Genomic DNA, 20,408 nt, shown 5'->3' on the forward strand with positions numbered 1-20,408 from the left:
TCAGAGGCCAGAAGAAGACATCTGATCCCCTGGAGTAGAGTTACAGGTGAAGAGAGCTATCAGAAGTGGGTACTGGGCACTGAACTTGGATCCTCTGGAAGAGCAGCAAGCACCCTTAACCATCTCTCGACCCCCAGCTTTTGTGCATTTTATGACTGTTAAAACCAGGCCTCTTCCTTGCTCTCTCTGACTTCCTGCTCGGATGTTCACTTATTCACATGCTAGCTTTAGAGCACTGTCCCGCTTTCCCCCATGCTGTCTCTTTTCCAAACTCTCATTTCCACCCCTCTCCCCTTTGTAGCCATGCTTTGTGTTGGATGGACACAGCTTAAATATTCTGTAAAATGTGTGTTTTTAAAAAGCATGTAGGTAGAACCTTTAATTTTATACCATCGTTATGTATAGTTCTCACTCTTGTAGACTTAATTCAGATATTAATGTTATCGTTTTTGAAGAGCTGTCGGTAGCAGCCGGACAGCTCCTCCCTCCAGGCTGTCTCACTGTTGGCAGTTTGGTCTCTACACGTTATTTGGGTTTCTGTTAGCCATCTCCTGTAGATTCCGATTCCCATTGTTAGTCTGCAGAAATCCCTTGTGGTTTAGCCTATCTTCACTCTATTCTTTTTCATTGTTTTGCATGGATGGTGTTTTGCCTGCATGTGTACCTGTGTCCCACATACCAGCCCCTGCAAAGGCCAGAAGAGGACATTGATCCTTGGGAACTGGAGTTACAATGGTTGTGAGCTGCCATGTGGGCACTAAGAACTGAGCCAGGGTCCCCTGCAAGAGCAGCAAATGTTCTTAATCACTGAGCCCACTTTCCAGTCCTGCTTAAAAATTATCATCAACTCAGACTATCAACTGTGTTCTAGTCCAGGTGATAGTGTCCCCTTTGAATAGGATCTTTCATGTGGGCTAATCAAAGCAATATATTCAATACAACAGAACCAGAAGATGATGTCCGTATACTTACATCTAGGTGTGTCTATAGTTTTGGAAAGAATTATTTGCTTTTGACAGTCTCATAAAATGCTTTAAACATTCCTATGATTTTAGTCTTAAATGTAGGAAGGATGTGTGTGTTGGCTTTATAGCACTTCTTCCTGCTTGCCTATATAAATAGTAAGATGCTGTTGAGGCAGGAAAACAGTAACAATGAAACATGGGATAATGCAGACTCATCAGCTTACAGACGAAGGCTGGCGTGTGGCTCAGCTGCTGGAGTGCTTGCCTGGATGAATGAAGCCCTGGGTTGGAGCCTCAGCCCCCCCCCACACACACACACACTGAGCACAGTGGCGTACATCTGGATTCTCAGCACATGGGAGATAGAAGAAGGATTAGAAGTTCAGGGTCACACTTGGCCACAGAGTGAATCTGGGCCCAGCAGGGGGCTGTATCAGACCCTGTTTGAAAACAAAACAATCCAAGTCATGAAATAAGACTTAAAAAAAAATTAGTATGCCTAGAATTCTAAAAGCTACTTATATAGTATATAAAAAGTATATATTAAAAGTTTATATTTGCAGTTTCCTGGTGCCATCCCTTCTTGGCACATACATTTGCATCCTTTGGTCACTTAAAGATGGTATCCCTTTACAGAGATCTACCAGAATGCGATCATACATTGTGTGTATTTGAGTTAGCAGTTTCTGCAGTGCTGGGTAGCAAACACGGGCCCTCACGCATGCTAGGCAAGCACTGTATCCATATCCTTTGCCCTATGTATTTTCAACAGTAAGGAACCCCAGGGGGACCCCTCCCCCCACAGCAGCACTTCCACCCTGGATACCCCAGGAGGACCCCTTCCCACACACAATTATTTCTGACAGCGTATTTGAGTGTTTAGGATGTTATCCATATGTCATCTCTACGTATATAGTAAACATTCGAAGAAGTATTCCCGTAGGTTTTGTCTGGTTCCCTCCTGTGTTTTATATATTCTAACTCCTGGGCCATGGGACCGATCACCACACAGTACTCTGATGTTCACTGAGGGCAGTCGGACTCTGTCCTGCACATCAGGGCACACCCACACTAATGAGCAGCACTGGGTCTCACCCTTGCTACACGGCTTGAAGCAGGTTGATCCCTGTATGCTTTGTTCATGTGTCATTTGTGATCTTGGGGATATCGTTAGAGCCTGGGGGCAGAGGGTCTGTATGTGAAAACAAGCATAAACTTCAACTTTTCTCTTGTCTGAAAATCAGTAGGGAGCTGCTGTCCTCTAAAATGTCTGTGGCTTCTACCTGTGGTCTTTGTCCCCTGCTGGTAATAACTCCTACAAGAGGGTTTGGGAACATGAGCCTATAGAATCCTCGTTACTGACAATTAAAGGGAGCTCACATTTATACTGCACTACCTTGAATGCCCAGTCATCTAACATAGGCTCAGAAATCCAGATCACCCAACCCAAACAAACCAAAGCTCCAGACACCAGAAGTACCTGCAAGGGGAAGGCTCCTGGGCTCCTAAGAACACTGCCATATCACCTGGCCACTGGACACCAGGCTACCACAGCTATCTGGCCCTCTCCGTTAATGTCTGTGACTTTCCATCCAGCCTTGTCTCGCTAAGATGAAAGAAATGTCATACAGGGCTGGTGTTCATGCATACAGCCATTTCCCTAGGCCTGGGCTGTCTGTGTCCCTGCTTTCCTGTGGTCTATTTTAATGTGTCTGCAGGTGCAATAGGAGAGTTTCCTACCCTCCCATCCTTCCTCTCTTCGAGTTTCCAGGCTAGAAACATCCCAATTGGCTAAGTTTATAGATAGGGAAAGCCTGTGCCTTGTCCGTGAGAGTAGACGGTGTCTCGTCTCCTTCAGGCTATCTACAAAAGCTTTGCATTATTAACAGATGAACAAATTTACCTCCAAACAGGAATTTTCCGAACCAACAATTATTCTTTTTGAAAGAGAAAACTTCAAAGGAAAAAAGATAGAACTGACCGCCGAAGCAGTCAATCTCCGCTCCCTGGGATTCAGCACTCAGATCCGCTCCGTGCGGGTCGTTGGTGGCATGTGAGTGAGTTACTTGTTCATCTGCTAAAATGGACGAGTGCCCTTTTTCTTGCTTTCACAGACAAGCTTTTCCTATGAAGCACATTTTAAAAATACATATGAAGGCATACATATACATACCCTCAAATGTGCCAGCTCAGTCTGTACGCATCTCCGTTTCTTCCCAGTGGAAACAGAAATGAACACCGTCATTAAGTGACTGACTGATGTGAGTGTGAGTAGATGTGTCAAGGGAACATCAGACGCACCTTACGTCACCGTAAATGAACCGACAGGCGGTCTTTGGCCGTCTTTGTGGGTTAACATTACATAACTCCATGACATTTTTGTCTTGATGGGTCAAGCCTGTGTAAAAGCATCATTCATCCATGTATCCAGCAATTTTTTTTTTTTTGCTTAAGTTTAGGTTAAGGATGGGGAACTCACAACATAATACTCAGTAAATTCATAAAGCATTTTTTTTTGTAGCAAAATAGAGAGAACTAGGTTTCTTTGTTTTGTTTGTTTTTATCCTTTGACAGACTGAAAGACCTTGCTCTTTGATTTTAGAGCAAAGGGTAGACTTTTTTCTTTGATTGCAGATGCTGTACAGATTATTAAGTCCACTGGGAGGGGCGGGGAGATGACTGAGTGACTGAAAGGCACTCACCATGCGGGCCTGATGACCTGGGTCTACTCCCTACAACACAGAACTGACTATGGAGAGTTGTTTTCTGACCTCCACATGCATGCTTTTGCATGTCTCCAGCCCATCATACTTACACATACACACACACACACACACAAAATAATAAAAAGTTATACCACCACCCAATCTTTCTTCTTCTCTTTTTTCCTCCCTCCCTCCCTTCCTCCTCCCTTCCTTCCTTCCTTCCTTCCTTCCTTCCTTCCTTCCTTCCTTCCTCCTTCGGCAGGGTCGCTCTGTGGGAGTCTTGGCTGGGTTGGCACTTGCTCTATAGGTCAGCCTAGCCTCAGACTCACAGGAATCCACCTGCCTTCTCCCGTATGCTGGGAGCGCCCATCACCACGCCCAGTCTCCATCAGCCAACTATTTTTAAACTCACCAGTAACTCTGTGTAATTCTAAAACTAACTCGGGCATAGACACATATCAATGTAATACATTTTTCTATGAAAACATTTTTCTTTGATTAAAACATGTTAAGGCGTGCTGAGATCATGGCTATTGAGGGGACTGCATCTGCTGTGGGTGGAGGGGCTGAAGCATGCTCACTAGAAACGATTAAGGAATTATTAGGGCTGAAGCTTTTAGTGGTTTTTTTTTTTCAATAAATTTTAATGACTATTTTGTAAGATGGATGAAATATGTGCATTTAGAGCTCTGGGGTTTAAATAGAGAACATCCTTCTCCAATGATCGGCAGAGCAGGAGGATCATGGGATATTCAATCTGTAGGGTTCTCAGGTTGGCAAGCCAGTATGAGGGTGGAAGAAACTTAGCTTAACAGTTTGGGGATTTGGGGAAGAGTCCGTCTTACTTTAAACAACAACAAAACTGTTTTGTAATTGTTTTACAATGTATCTTAAGTTAGCACGGAAGTAACAGGCTCTGTCATGGCTTCTTGCATACCTTATTTTGTAGACCCTCTTTCCTCCACTCGTAAAGAATTTATCTTTATCCAAGCATTAAACTCAACAGTGCACACATGAGAACTTTGTAATTGGTAACTATTTAGGATAGCATTACATTTAGTGTTGATTATTTAAGATAATATAACATTTAAGATCCATAACCTGAATATGTTTTATGAACAATTTTCAGAAAGGACTGCAGAGTCCCACTGGGAGAGCATAATTATCTCATTGCTTTATTGGAGGAAAAGTAAAACTTACCTACTTCTCGGAATGAATGCTGACATAAATAATTACTCCTGATCCTCCAAAAATTCACTATTTATCAAGAAATAGCTTTGAATGCTCTAGAACGTAGGCTTATTTTCCCTCCAATATGTATTAAAAGTTCAGCATGTTCTGAGCGGGACATGATGGGGCACACCTTTTCCCCTACATTTGGGAGGCAGAGGCAGGCCAGCTTGAGCTACATATCCAGGTCTAGGACACCTAGGGCTACACAGAGAGACTCTGTTTCAAAAACAGAAAAGAAAAAGGGAAGGAGGGAGGGAGAAAGGGAAGGAGGGAAGAAGAAGAAGGAGAAGGAGAAAGAGAAAGAGAAGAAGAAGAGGAGAGAAGAGAAATTTACAGCACTCTAAAAGCAACTGTAACCGTCAGGGCCCACCATCAAATGGAAGTTGTCATCAGCTGTGGTTTGTTCTCTTTTCAGATGGGTTACTTATGAATATGGCAATTACAGAGGCCGGCAGTTCCTACTGTCTCCTGCAGAAGTGCCAAATTGGTATGAGTTCAGTGCCTGTCGCCAAATAGGTTCCCTCCGGCCCTTTGCTCAGGTATGTGAAATTCCCCTCCTCACTGTGCGTAGACTCTTCTAGAAAAGTAGTTTTGTAAATATAGTTCACCATTTTAGTTTTGCTAGAAGCTTGACACTGGCCTCTCTTCCCTCAGCCTCTGGACATGAGGCTGGCACCTAGAAGCAAAGGTATCTCAGACATACTGTCAAGCCCAACAGCACATGTGCATGTGTCACCTCTGGCTGTCACAGGCACACTCCATGCCTCAGTCACGCTGGAATGTCCCCACACTGCTAGCACTGAGAACAGCACTTAGTCCCGTAGCCCTCCCTAAGCATTCTGCTCCATTCTGGATTCTTCCAGACGCCAGCATCTCAGTGCTTCCGACCACACGGTTGTATGTAACTACCACTGGGGTTTTTGTCTTCTAGAAACGAATTTACTTCAGACTTCGAAACAAAGCGACGGGACTATTTATGTCTACCAACGGGAACTTAGAGGACCTGAAGCTTCTCCGAGTCCAGGTCATGGAAGACGTTGGTGCCGATGATCAGATTTGGATCTATCAGGAAGGGTGCATCAAATGCCGGGTGAGCAATTAGCGCTGCGCAGCCCTTTGCCTTACTGTGCCTTTGACCTTTTCAGGTAGATGCTGCGACACCCACCGTTCCAGAGGTAAATTGGGAGGTTTTCCCTGTGAAAATACTTCCCAGCTGTGACAGAATCAGAGTCAGGGTTAGGAACTTACAATAGGAAGAGAATCCAGCAGGGGAGTGACGTGAGTTTACTCAGAGACACTAACTAGAGCACTGGCACATCTGAGGCCACTCCCAGGGTGGAGAGAGAGGCGGGTATGCTGTGCCCTCGTCCTAAAGGTCACCACTGTACAGATGGGAATGGCTCCTGCCGCAGCAGACACTGGAAGCAGTGGCCAGAGGTCACGAGGCGAGCATCACACTGGGTCTCTTCTCCACTCCTTGACTTTATGAGCTTGACAGTTTGCTCCTGGTACTTTAAAACCTTGGTCCCTGTGAGTCAGCAGGAGCACACCCGTTCACTCTGACTGTGTGCCTGAGGGGGACACAGGCATGTGTTTATGAGCAGAGGTGATGCTTAGACACACAGAAGAAAGCATCAGGACAACAGGTAGATGAAGGACCGGAGCTGAGAAGGCAGCAAGTTCTGCCTTTGGTCATCTCAGTACAAGAGAGTGGTACCCTCAGTGGTCCCAACATTCCGGGGATCTTATTTGATATCTTGTTTCAGTAGATCGAGGAGAAAAGGTGAAATGTGCCATACACTCACCAGGCTTTTACCAGCACGTGTGTGTGTGTGTGTGTGTGTGTGTGTGTACACGTGTACCACACCCAAGGCCCCACAAGTACTAACCATGCACTCACCTGCTGAGCCATGCCCCCTGTCCAGAACAGTCCACTTTTAATATGCTTTCACTGTAGCATGGTTTTAGCGGTGAGCAGTGCTGTTTGTTACTTCGGGGGAACTTTTAAATCCTTGGATTTAGGCACCCTCTTCTGGGTTTGCATTTTTCTACTTTTTATATCTGAATAGCATGCCAATTTAGAAAATTTTAGATGTTTCTCATGAAGGAAAGTCGAGGAATAAGTGAATGTAACTCCAGGTTTAAGAGGGGGGGTGTTCTGTGGCTGCTCTAATGTAGCTACAGAGCAGAGCAGGCATGAGCTGGAAACTCAGGCCAAGTGTGAGCTTCAGATGCAGCTTCTGAGCATGCTCACTGCTGACAGGGAGAATCATCTGTGGGCAATTGACTGTCCCAAGGTTCTTCTAGGGGTTTGGGGAGGTTTTTTGTTTTAATTTTTAAGTGTATGGATATTGTCTGCATGTATATGCACTCGTGCTTGCCTGGTGTCTAGAGAGGCCAGAAAAGGGCATTAGATGCCCCAGGACTGGAGTTACAGAGAGTTGTTAGTCACCGTGTGGGTGCTGGGAACTGAAAATTGGTGCTTCTTCAAAAGAGCAGCTGTGATAACCACTCAGTCCTCCTGAGCCTTCTCTTAACAGTCAGAGTCTTACAAGGGGCAGTCCTGCAGTGCACAGGGAACGAGGCTCACCAGCACACCCGTCGTCTGAAATACAAGCTTGGTGCTTGGCTTAAAAGGCTCGTGTGGGATAAAGCCAGTCAGGGACTTCGGAGTGGGAGTTCTGAGACAACCTGTTGTCCCCTAAGCAGATAGCAGAAGACTGCTGCCTGACGATCGTGGGCAGCCTCGTCACGTCTGGCTCCAAACTAGGACTGGCCCTCGATCAAAACGTCGACAGTCAGTTCTGGTGCATGAAGTCGGACGGTAGGATCTACAGCAAGCTGAAACCAAACTTAGTGTTGGATGTGAAAGGTAAGGACTGTTTCTCTCCCTGTGCCATCCCCTGCCTTAAAGAAAAGCCTGCTGGGAAATGCCAATGTGCTGCTAATACACTGTGGGGAGCCAAGAACGGGTTTTTTAACCAAGGTCTAACCTATGCTAAGCATGTGTGCACTGAGCTATATCCTCAGTCCTATTTTTATAGTAGTTAGGCTGTGACCTTATTTGGTCAGTGTAGTTGATGTGCATAAAGGTAGTGTTTCATTGAAAACCTTGAGTTCTAGAAGGAATTACAGTGCATTAGAGTTCTCTAGAGTTACAGAACTTATAGAATGAATCTCTCTATAGAGAAAGAGTAGTTATTAGAACGACTTAGAATATGGTCCAGCCTATCCAACAATGGCTGCCTATGAATGGAAAGTCCAAGAACACAATAGTTTAGTCTGATCTGAGTGGGAAATTTCTGTGTAACTGTATGTCTTAGTTGGTCGTCAGAATACACTACAACCCTGAAGAAGTAGGCTCTAACGCCAGTGAAGGAATGGGCTTGCCATCGAGAGCTAGAGCCAGCGGGCAGAGGAGGGCTTCCTTCTCCCATGGCCTTATACAGCAGAGGCTCTCAACCCTCCCAACGCTGTAACCCTCTTACACAGCTCCTCATGCTGTGGGGACCCTCGGCCAGAAACATGGTTTTCATTGCTACTTCATAACTGTGATTTTGCTACCGCTATGAATTGTGTAGGTATCTGTGTTTTCCCATGGTCTTAGGTGACCCTGTGAAAGGGTTAGTCGTGACCCACTGGTTGAGAACCCACTCTTATACAGACTTTCAGCAGGTGTGGCCCAGATTATAGGTGGGTCTTCCCACTTCAAAGATTGGATCCGAAGTGGATGTTCCCACTTCAAATGACTTAAGCAAAAATCCCTCATGGGTGTGTGCAGCCATTTTTGGGTTTTAGCTAATCCAGATATAGTCAACCTGACAGCCAGACTCGCTGTCGCAGAACTCGAGGGGTGCCGATGCAAGGTGATGAAGTGTCAGTGAAGCTTCTCCAGAGAGAACGAATGGTGCTTAGGAAGGAACACTGGTCCTGTGGTCGGTTTCTGGGGTATGGGTATGTTAAAGCACAGATTACTGGGCATCCTCCTCAGAGTTCCTGATCTAGGAGGTCTGGACGTGGCCCCCAGATGTGGTTTTCTAACAGGTTCCTAGGTGTTGCTGGGGGTGATGGTAGCCCAGGCTACCCTGTAACTCTGAGCAGCTCACCTACCTCAGCATCCTAAATTCTGGAATTATAGGCCCGTCCTCCGCCACACCCCGGTGCCTTCAGCCGTTAACACACTCGCTATTCCCCATGAGGAAAGGATGTAATGGTGAACTGGTGGTCGTCAGTGGCCACAGTATGCTACCTAGGCTTCTAAACCGCTATTCACTCAGGGCTCTGAGCCAAAGCTGTCATTTAAAAACGAGTAAGTCAGGGCAAAGAAATGGTGACAGCTTGGTCCTTAAGACACTTTTGGAGAATGGGAAATGGGGCGTTCGTAGCTACATAGGAAGCAGACGTGCTTTGCAATCCCGGTGGTCCCGGTGGGTAGGCGGCCAACCCACTCACCAGTAAGAGTAAACACAAAGAGACCAAGGAGCTAGATGGTGTTCAGAGAGGCAAACAAACTAGGCTGAATGAAGGCAGATACAGACAGCATCAAAAATTAAGTTACGTCACTGACTACAGGCTGCATGGAAACCAAGCACTTCACATAGAAGGCAAGTGGAAGCCCTGGGTATGGAAAATGGGCAGCTGTAGGTAGCATCCCTCCCACACTGCATCTACAGTCACACAAGAGGTCCAGCTCACAGATGGCCCCAAGTGTGAACCGTTTGAGAAGCACTGACCTAGACGGGCCTTTATTCCTATAGGGTCATCCATGCTGCCAGCACAAGGTAAGTCTCAAAACCACAAGAGGCTGGGCTCCTAGCTTGGTGATAGAATGCTTGGATCCATCCCTAGTCTCACCTTCCCTAAGAGGGAGCCCCAGAAAAATGTAACTAAGTTGGAAAGATGCAGTACTGAGTGGGGGTGGGGAGGGTAACAATATTTAGTTCCCAGATGCAGCTGAACAAACTCTGTGTTTCTTACTGAGATATGGTGAGCTTCTGTGTCCAGGGTTAAGGTACCGTGGTCCTTAGGACACGCCTCAAGTTTTTTTTTGTTTTTTGTTTTTTGTTTTTTTTTTAGCAGTCTTCACTGTGTTCCAGGCTGTTAGACACTGTTGTTTGGGTACTAAAGTGAAGAAAATAGCTGGCTCTGCTCTCTATGGGACTCTTTAGAGTCCTCCCCTCTGGAGTGAAGGTGCTAGCCTGTAGGTTTGTGGGTTCTCAGTGGCTTCTGCCACAGTGCAGCAGCAACTTTCTTGTTCCCCTGAATTTAGGTTTCTCAGAATGTGGGGAATCAGCGCCACCTTCTGGACACAAGAGCAGGCTGCATGGCCAGCACCCTGGCAAGAGAAGCCCAGGCACAGCTAGCTGTGCTCTTCTGTGCTTAGTAGGAAGGAGCCTGTGATTTTCCTTTGTTATCTGCGAAACCTGCTAAGACTCAGCAGTCTGATCAAGTCTTTTCTCTTGTATTCATGTGGGGAGTGAGTTGTTTTAGTGAGTGCTGGAGTTTGATTCCAGATAGGGTATCCTATGACAGTAGTGGAAGCTGACTCACTCTGATCAAAAGACACCAAAGCCTGGTCGGGTTGCACGCTCAATAGGCAAATCAAACTACTATGTAAGACACAGAAACTGAACATTAACCAATACAGAAAAGGTAACCCCAGGAGATTATCTTTTCTTTGTCCCCGATGCTGGCCATAAATCTGTAACCTTTCTCCTTCAGCCACACCAGACTGCATCGTTCTAGCATAAGCTGCCATTTAAGGGAATACTAGTGATTTATTTTAATTGGGATGTAAACTTTCTTTCAAATTACACCTCCTCAGTCCCGTGTGCCAAGAACTCAAACATACCTCTAACAACAGAATCGTTCTCAGACAGATGGACAGGTGTGAGCACCACCTCAGAATGCACAGGTGGCAGGTGTGTCGGGACTACTGGCAGTGGTGGCCTGAGACCTGGCCTTCAGGGAAACTTAAAGAAAAGTAACCTCTTCCTACCTGTCTCTTAACACATGGCAAGAAGGAGGGTGCCTGTGGTGTGGATTCACAGCCGTTTACCTATTCACCTACCCCTCACTGTCGTCTGTATCAGACAGTCAACAGAAATGTTTTCTAAGAGAAAAAAAATGTTTTAAACTCTTTTCAAAGGCAAACTAATTAATCAGATTGTTATTCAAGAACTTTGTGGGTCTAATGGCACTAAACACAGAAAGTATGTAAAGGCACCAGATTCTTAAGAATGAATGAAATGACACCATGTCCCTAATACTGAGCTATTGGAGTCTGTTGTCTTTATTTTTTTTTTAAATTAGGTATACTAATGTGTATAAGTGTTTTATGCACATGTGTGTGTGTGCACACTTGAATGTCTGGTGTCCTCCCAGGTCAGAAAAGGACATTGGATTCCCTGGGACCAATTGTGGGTGGTTTTGAGCTGCCATGTTGGTGCTGGGAGTCTAACCAGGTCCTCTATAAGAACAAGAAGTGCGCTAAGTGCCACACCATGTCTCCAGCTAAGGCCTGTGTTGTCCTGATTGAGAGAGAGCAGGGCTTGCTGGGGCTGGAGGCAAGGCTTGCAAGTCCTTCCTGGCCCTGTGCTCTGTACTGCACTCTGCCCTGGAGAGCCGTGGTGCTGGCTGACACCAGTCATGACACCCATGTTCTTAAACATGAGGTCATGACTTCCTTTACCACCTACTTTCTCAGTCTCTTTTGCTGTTCTAAATGGTTTAAGGGACAGATGAATGTTGTTTCTTCTTATCTGATGATGGCACATGGATTCTATGCTCTGCATCCAAATGCAGATTTTAATTTCCATGGGGTCCGTGGTCGAGAGGCTTCTGCTTAAGCAGATAAATCACCAGAAAGGATGGTTAATCCACATTGGGGGAAATCAGATAACCTTCTATGTTTTAATGTTTCTTCTACTGAAAGAAAGTACTGGCTACCTCTAGCACAGAAATACCTCATGTTTTCAGCAAGCACCTGTAAGAGGGCCCCTTCCAACATGCGAGTGAGAGAAATACAGGGTTCTTACAAAGCGGCACTCAGCATTGCTTGATGCACCCATGTTCCCAGCAGTGGGGGTCTTCTGTGTCCTCTGCATCCCTTGGGGTATCACTCAAACCTTTAACCTAATTACAGCTGTTTTCTCGTACATGCAGAACTCCTTTCCCCTGCTGCCTCCCGCACAGCCTTTCTCTTCTCTTTCCAGCACCAGCTGTGCCACCTCACTGGCATCTCCCATCTACGGTCTCTCCAGTTCTGTACGGCATCTTTGCTTTTCCCTTCCTCTAGGTTTTACCCTGCTGCCCCCATTTCAGATGTGCTAATAGTAGTTAGACTGGCCTGTATAGCTGGGTAGAAAAGTGAGAGCCAGAAGATAAGAAGGGCTGTAATGAAGTTGCTGGTCCTCCATGATGGATTCTAGCCACACTCCCAACAAGATGATCTAATCATCTGGGTGCCAGCTCCCTCCCCCTGCCCCTCCCCCTGCCCCCTCCCTACAGCACTTTTACTCCGGGTTCTCTTTTGCTCTTCAGATGTTTCTACAAACACTTCCTCCCTTCTTTTCCCCCCACACTGTTCTTACTTTTTTTTCTTTCATTCAGGGGGTGCGCAGTATGATCAAAATCACATCATCCTCAACACAATGAATGCAGAGAAGCTAACGCAAGTGTGGGAAGCCATGGTCCTGTGAGGCTGAACCACGACTGCTGGAGGAGTATTTCCAGGGGGTTCTCTGGCCACCTTATTGAAGAAAAATACAATTACAGAGCTGCTGGGAGAGTCAAGTGGAAAGTGGACCGGAGGCCATGGCAGACAGAATTATCTTTTCAAAACCATTTGAGTTTGAAGCCAATAGTTCGTTGTTCTTGTTTTTGCCTTGTATTTCCTCAGTAGCTCCTTCAACAGGCTGCCCCAGTCGCAGCTGTAGGGTATAAAGATGTTTTAAAAATCAAGACAAGATCACGTCGTGATTTTTTTTTTTCCAGAAACAAGAGGGGACAAGACCTCTGAGTGTCGACATACAGATAGAGTCCCTTAGAGGGAAGGATAAAAGCCCAAGTTGGCTGTCAGAAGATTTTAGCATTGGAGCATGTGTTGCCAGACTTCTGATCCAGGCCTTAACACTTCCAGGACCACTTATGCTGGATGGCAGAGTGGCAAAGTCCTATATACTTATTCCAAGAAGTTTAATAAGTATAAACAAAAGACTATTTTCAGTTAATATTCAAATGAATAAATTTACAAAATTTCATGTTGATGTCTGCTCATGAACAGAACTTGGGTTACTTTAGTTAACCTATGGACTGCCCTCAAGTGTCTACAGGTAGTTTAATGGCTTCCTTACAGCTGCTCTTGGGACAGTATTATGGCCTAACTTATTAACCCTAACTTTGCTATCCACACATAATGCTAAAGCCATACTCTATACTTTTGGCTAAACAAAGACCTTTCAGCCTGGTTTCTCTAGGGCCACCAGCAGGATGACTGCTTTGGAACCGAGGACACCAGGACCTCTCTTCTGCAGCAGAGGTGTGCAGAGTGAGGGAGATATCCCAAGGGCTCTGTGCAGTGTTGTTGCAGAGGGTCACAGATCTCAGTGGGCAGATCAGGAGCAACTGTGTGATTCACTGGCCCAGCCATGCTGCTCAAACAGCACACTGTGCTTTCTAAGCCAAACTGCCAGACATTTCCTGGAACAGACCTTCCTCATCACTGGTGCTCTTGTCAGAGGCTGAACAAATCCTACTTCTGTTTCACCTGCTTCCTCTCTGGAGCCAAGGATAGGCAAGTGATCGTCAGGATAGCCTATCTGCAGTTTAAGCAGTGCACAGACAGCAGCATCCAGCATATCTGTCTTGTTCTGTGTACATCTCTGGCTGTAGTCCTTTTGTGTGTGTCGCTACAGTACAGTGGGGTAAGATGTCCTGTAAAAGCCTGTTGAGTTTGTCTCTTGAATAAACTTATTCCTGGTTAACTACAGGATGAAATCTTGGAATCAATTCAGCAGCCCTCCGATTCCAGCAGGCGTCAGCGGGCAGACTGGGACATGGCTGGCAGGAAATCTTATAGTCACTGTCCTGTTCAAGGTGCCCTGTGCACTCAAGGATTTAATGCACTGCCACCTGGGGGCGCTCAGGGACGAGAGCTGAGATGGTCTAGACAGAAGTCAAGTGGCATTGGCATTTACAATTAATTATATGAGACAGGCTCTCCATGTCACCCTGGCTGTCCTGGAACTCACTATGTAGACCAGGCTTCAAACTCACAGAGATCTGCCTGCCTTTGCCTCCCAAGTGCTGAGATTAAAGGCATGGACCACCATGTCCTGCTTGTTGTACAGGGACTGGAGAGAGGGATCAGCAGTTACGAGCACTCGGTGCTCTTGCAGATCAGGTTCAGTTTCCAGCACCTACATGACAGTGAATATTGTCTACCTCCAGAGACGAGGGATCTGACGCCCTCGTCTGGCCTCGGCAGGCACTGCATGCAACAGTGCACTTGTATACATGCAGGCAAAACATCTGTATATGTCAAACAGGTAAATCTGTACTGAGAAAATTCTGCAGTGTCTTCAGAGGAAACCTCATATCCAACATAATACTAAACAGACACCAGATAGGGATAAACGGAGGAGAGAGCTTCCCAAAACAGGTCTATTTACGTGAAAGGCTAGAAGCACGTAGCTAAGGGACAGTAAGGAAGATGAGTACAGAACAGCAATCAACGCCTTGAACAGATGGAGACAAGACTAAGAGTGGCAGGCTGACACCATGGTGGGCACATGAGGTCAGGAAAGTGAACTGCGGCAACATCCACAGTAAACCCTCAGAGAAGCATGGTGCCAGCATTGAAAGAAGCCCAGCCTCCATGCACAGTGTAAGGGCTTTAGAGTCGCCAGCCAGGTGTGGCAGTATACACTTATAATCCCAGCACTTGAGTTCAAAGTCATCCTCAGCTACGGGAGATCCTGGTCCCAAAAGAAAAAGTAAAGAAATCTTCTAGTATTAAAAGGAGATATCACACACACACACACACCACATACTGTGACAAAGCATCTGAGGTAATGTCTCAGGAAGAAGCTGTCACAGTTGGAGGTTTCATCTGAGGTGGATTCAGCTGCTTCTGACACTATAGTGAGACAGCACATCATGGCAGGTGTCTTAGGTATGGACTGCAGTTAAAAAACAAGAGAAAACAACTTGGGGAGGAAAGGGTTTCACCTCACAGATTACAGGCCATCCTGGAGAAAGCTGAGGCAGGAACTCAAGATAGGAACCTGGGGGTAAAACTGAAACAGAGACCACGGGAGAAGGCTGCTGACTGGCTTGCTCCTCCCGCCTTGCTCACCCCAGGACCACCCGGCCAATGGCTGAGGGAACCCACCCACAGTGGACTGGGTCCTTCAACATCAATTCTATCAAAACAATGCCTCTCGGGCTTGCCTAGGCCAATCTGATGGGACATTTTCTTAACTGAAGTTATCTGTTCTCAGACAACGCTAGCTTGTATCAAGTTCACAAAAAGCTAGCCAGCACAACTGGTCCCTTTTCAACTTGACACACAAACACATTGCTAGTCATTTATAACCTTTCCTTATTTGTCCCCAAGGTGTCATGTCAGTATCACATCACAATATAAAACATAACGGACCTTTAGAAGTCCCGGTCTTTAAATTTTTCAGCACTGTAAAAGTCTAAGTTCTCTTAGAAAACTCAAGTGTCTTTTTAAAAGTCCAAATTTCTGATCTGTGGGCTCCTATACACACACACAAACACACACACACACACACACACACTAACATACCTTTTTATTCCAAGAGGAAGAACCAGGGCATAATCACAATTCAGAGCAAAGATGTTCCGTGCTTGATATCTGGGACCCACTCATGATCATCTGGGCACCAAGGGCCTAGGAAGCTCCACTTCTCCGTCTCTGCCATTCCGTGTCCAGTTTGTCTCATAAGCTAGAGTTGGCTCTTCGCTGCGGCTGATGATGTCCTTGGTGGTCCACCCCATGGTACTGGTATCTCCAATATGTGTGGGTCACCACGACCACTGAGGCAGCACCTTCACCAGTGGTTTCTCGGCATCAGTCAAAGCAAAGGTTTTGCTTCAGTAGTTCCATCACAACTGGTTCTTCAGCCCCAGCTGACCAGAACCACAGATTCTACATTTAAAATATATCACAAATGGTTCCAGGCGTCTTTGCTTGCCTCTGAACTTTGTGGGCCAGGCCTCCATCACAGGGCTCCCTTTAAGCACACCTGGATCCCAAGCTCCCACAGAACAGCCCGTTAAGCTTTAAGTGCTTAACGGCTTTTCCACCCAAAGCTCCAAATAATCCTTGCCAAACAACATGGTCAGAACTCACAGAAAATCCCACTCCTGGTTCTGATTTCTGTCTTAGTTAGGATTCCACTGCTGTGATAAAATTGGTAACCAAAACCAAACTTGAGGAGGAAAGGGTTTATTACACTTCACAGATTACAGTCCATCGTGGAGGGCAGGAACTCAAGGAATGAAGGAGTCTGGAGGCGGGGACCAAAGCAGAGGCCACAGAGGAGTGCTGCTGACTGGCTTGCTCCCCTTAGCTTACTCAGTTTGGTTTCTTAGACACCCCATGACTACCTACCCAGGGATGGCACCTCCCACAGAGGGCTGGACCCACCCACATCAATCATCAGTCAAGAAAATACTCCACAGGCTTGCCTACAGGTGATCAGGACATAGGAGCAGGAAAGAACTGGGCCCTGGTATCTCCTCCAACAGCACCGCCCCACTTCCTCCCACTGGGTCCTACCTAAAGTTCTGCCACCTCCCAATATTATCACGAGTGTATGTTGCACATGTAGGTCCTCGGGAGATGTTCTGACCCATTTTAGAATCTCACAGACATTAGGTAAGATGGTGGGGTCTGAACTCAAAAACGTCACAAAAATCTACACAGCTGGGTCAGATCACAGATTACAAAACCAAAACCACTGTGCAGAGGCTGGAGACACTCTGCAGTTAAGTACACCGGCTGCTCTTCCCGAGGACTCAGGTTCAGTTCCCAGCACCTACATGGCAGCTCACAATCACCTGTTAATTCTAGTTCCGGGGCACATGACACCCTCCTCTGGCCTCCCCAGGTATAAGACATGCCATGTGTCTTATATATATATAAGCAAAATACCCATACACACGACAGAAAATAGAAATACATTAAAACAAGCCACCCTGTACTTCCCACTGACTATAGGCAAGTGCAGGAGCTGACTGTTTTGTATTGAGCATTGGCAAATGATTAGCAAAAAAGGCTACATTCCATGAATGTACACATGGACTGCCATAAAGAAACTATTCTGTATGTCAACTTAAATAATTAATTTTAAAAGTATTTTTAAAAACATGTATTTTTAAAATGTTTTTTTATTGGGCCAGTGAGATGACTCAGTAAAGGCACCTGCCACCAAACATAATGACCTAGGTTCTACCCCAGAACCTACATGGTAGAAGCACTGACACCAAAGGTTTTCTGTGATGTCCACAAGTGCGCCTGTCACGTGTGCCCACACATGCATTATATATTTTCTTTATCATTGTGGAGGTGTGTGCATGGGTGGGGGTGGGCGTGGGGGTGGGGGTGGGGCGAGAGAACAATCCTGTGGAATCAGCTCCCCCTCCCTCATGTGGGCTCCGGGAACTAAACTCAGGTAGCCACGCTGCACTGTGGGCAACGTAGCTGTGAGCTCTCTCACCAGCCCAGATTTAGGTTTTATACAGATCATGAAATGTAAAGTCTGACTTGGGAGAATGTCTGGTGAGAGCCAGATGTCCGGATCAGAGGCACTCGGCAAGCAGAGAGCAGCAGCTGATGGCTGGCACGCACACATTGATTTAGACTACGTTAACCACAGTCTTTCCTCGGGCGTGGCCTCTCTCCACCTTCAGGAAGGCTTCTGGGACTTCAGAAAAAGGAAAGGTCCGTTCAATAACTGGCCGAATCTATAAAACACAAGAGGAGACCAACGGTTGAGAAGAACGCCTACCTTGCCAAGGCAGAGAGTGTCTGCAGACATCCCTCAAGGCTGCCTCACGGCAGGGCCTCCTTGCCATGTGCTGACATCAGGAGCTCCAGCTTCCCCGACTTCTCCTCATTCCATCTCACCTCTCCAATCTTACCCTCAGTTTCACCTTTACTCCACCTCATCCCTACTCTGTGATGCTGACACTCCTGCTAAGAGCCCTGCCATTCCAAGACCCTACACCCTAACCTTGGCCTTCATGCTGCTTGACATTTTCACTTTTAGAAAATTCTATTTTATTTATTAGCATGTGGTTGTGTGTGGTGTGATGTGTGTGGTTGTGTGTGCATGGTATAATGTGTGTATGGTATGACGTGTGTGTGTGTGTGTGTGTGTGTGTGTGTGTGTGTGTGTGGTGGGTGTAGATAAATGCATTGTCTGTTACATGTAGAAATCAGATGACTCTCAGGAATCAGTTCTCTCCTTCTATCCTTCCTACGCATGGGGCTGGAGAGATGGCTCAGCAGTTAAAAGCACTGGCTGCTGCTCTTCCAAAGGAACAGCGTTCAGATTCCAACACCCACATGGCAGCTCACAGTTGTCTGCAACTACAGTTCCTGGGGCTCAAACACCCACAGCACACAAACTCAAGTGCACATAAAATAAACTAAATAAAGCCTAGTCCTTCTGCCCTGGTTTCTGGCAATCAAGGTTGGCATCAGATTTGCTTGGCAAACGCCATTACACTGAGCCATCCCACTAGCCCTCAGTTACTTTCTAATTCTGCATGCTGTGGTAACTCTGTTAGCCTCTTGTCCACACACCTGCATCCTGGCCTCCCAGCCCTTTCTACCCTTCACCTGCAGGTGCTCTCCCCTCTGAGCCGCTCCACGAGCCACTGAGCCCTTCTCAAATCATGACCTTACTACAGCTGAGTACAAGGCTCTGACGTGTTCCCTGTTGTACAGGAAGTAGCACACAGCATAGCTTGTTTTCTAGTCTTAAACATCTGCATAGATACTTAGAGCAGAAAGTATCTGTGCATAGACCACATCTTTATACTAATCTACGATACCAACATGTACTGTATACATCTGTAACACCAACATGTACTGTATACACTTATACATCTATACATCTGTAACACCATGTACTGTACACATTTGTACATCTATACATCTGTAACACCAACATGTACTGTATACATCTGTAACACCAACATGTACTGTATACATCTGTAACACCAACATGTACTGTACACATTTATACATTTATACATCTGTAACACCAACATGTACTGTACACATTTATACATTTATACATCTGTAACACCAACATGTATAATACCGACACGACACATGGGGTACTTAAGTCACTAAACTGAAAAGCGGTGAGGTAGGAAACAGGAGCCCTATGTTAGTTCTCTGGGCCTTGGGAATTCCACTCAGCAGCAGCACAATGCTTACACTGTACAGGATGAGGAACGCCAGCCCAGCCACTTCAGTGGGGTCTGAGTACTGCTAGCTACCCTAACAGTGCCTCAGTACTGACAGAAGCCTCCTGAGAGCAGGTCCCAGCAACACCCAATCTCTATGCAGAAGTCCACCTCAACTCCTCCTCCCAAATGTCTAGCAGACACAGTCACTGTCCACTGGACACCTCCCTGGACTGCTTCTCACAGCTCCACTGACAAGGATCAGCTGCCACAGGCTCACCCTGACTCAGCCTAAATGAGTCTTTTCCTTTGACAAAGGAAGAGATGGTTTACGACATTCAGATGCATCTGATGCAATTTCCTGATGTGACTTTCAGAGCTCAGACACCTAACGTTCCCAAGAGCTGAAGATTCCTCTGCACCCACAAGCCTGCAAGTCCAGAGTCACAATAGAGTGGGGAGCACCCTCACTGTTGGAGGAACCCCCCCAAGTGACATGCCTTCCAGGTAAGTGTCACTCCTTTCCTCTGACACTCTGGGGCACAGGGCTGAGTTACTGTGCCGAGTGGCAGGACTCACCTAATGTCACTGCCGCTGTTCCCTCCACTGCACAGGCCTGTCACTACCATCTGATGCTCTCCCCCTACCCAGGAAGGAGCGGAAAGGTATCCAGGGGTTACAGTGAGTTATCACAACCTGAATCCTAACCTTCCTTCCATATGTCAGCTGAAGAGCTGGCCTCTAAAGCCTGCGTCCAGCCCCCCAAAGATGGCAGACGACATGGTACACTGCTTAGAGAATATCACTAGCTGATGACCCCCAGCTCTGAGTAGGACCTGACCCTTCCACAGCACTACAGAAGCACATTAAGGGCTGGGCTGAGCTGCCTTCTCTGTATTGAACCCTAAGCCTATCACTCCCCTAGGAGGCTCCAAGGACGCTTTACCCAATGCCATTTAGCTGGTAAATGGATGACTGCAAGCACAGGGAAGACATTCTCCAGCGCCTCTCAGTACAATGCAATCAGACTCTGGGGGTAGGGAACAGAACACGT

At 46.5% G+C, this 20,408-nt stretch overlaps 2 protein-coding genes across 4 annotated transcripts in view; one reads left to right on the plus strand and one right to left on the minus strand.

The window, feature by feature from the left end:
- The window catches only part of Crybg1 (crystallin beta-gamma domain containing 1), a 53,970-nt gene extending 40,078 nt beyond the window's left edge, over positions 1-13,892 (plus strand). Inside the window, exons 16-20 of the mRNA XM_028768998.1 lie at positions 2,879-3,018; positions 5,319-5,442; positions 5,835-5,993; positions 7,613-7,775; positions 12,515-13,892. Coding sequence (XP_028624831.1) covers positions 2,879-3,018; positions 5,319-5,442; positions 5,835-5,993; positions 7,613-7,775; positions 12,515-12,603 — 675 coding nt within the window. The 3' untranslated portion in view covers positions 12,604-13,892. The remainder of the gene's footprint in view (positions 1-2,878; positions 3,019-5,318; positions 5,443-5,834; positions 5,994-7,612; positions 7,776-12,514) is intronic.
- Positions 13,893-16,363: 2,471 nt separating this feature from the next.
- Rtn4ip1 (reticulon 4 interacting protein 1) overlaps positions 16,364-20,408 on the minus strand; it is a 52,650-nt gene continuing 48,605 nt past the window's right edge. For all 3 annotated transcript variants that reach the window (XM_028769022.1, XM_028769020.1, XM_028769021.1), the window contains one exon: positions 16,364-17,899. In XM_028769022.1, the coding sequence (XP_028624855.1) occupies positions 17,792-17,899 (108 nt within the window). In that variant the 3' untranslated portion in view covers positions 16,364-17,791. The remainder of the gene's footprint in view (positions 17,900-20,408) is intronic.

This window comes from Grammomys surdaster, unplaced genomic scaffold, assembly GCF_004785775.1.
Source record: "Grammomys surdaster isolate TR1022 unplaced genomic scaffold, NIH_TR_1.0 190, whole genome shotgun sequence".
NCBI lineage: Eukaryota > Metazoa > Chordata > Mammalia > Rodentia > Muridae > Grammomys > Grammomys surdaster.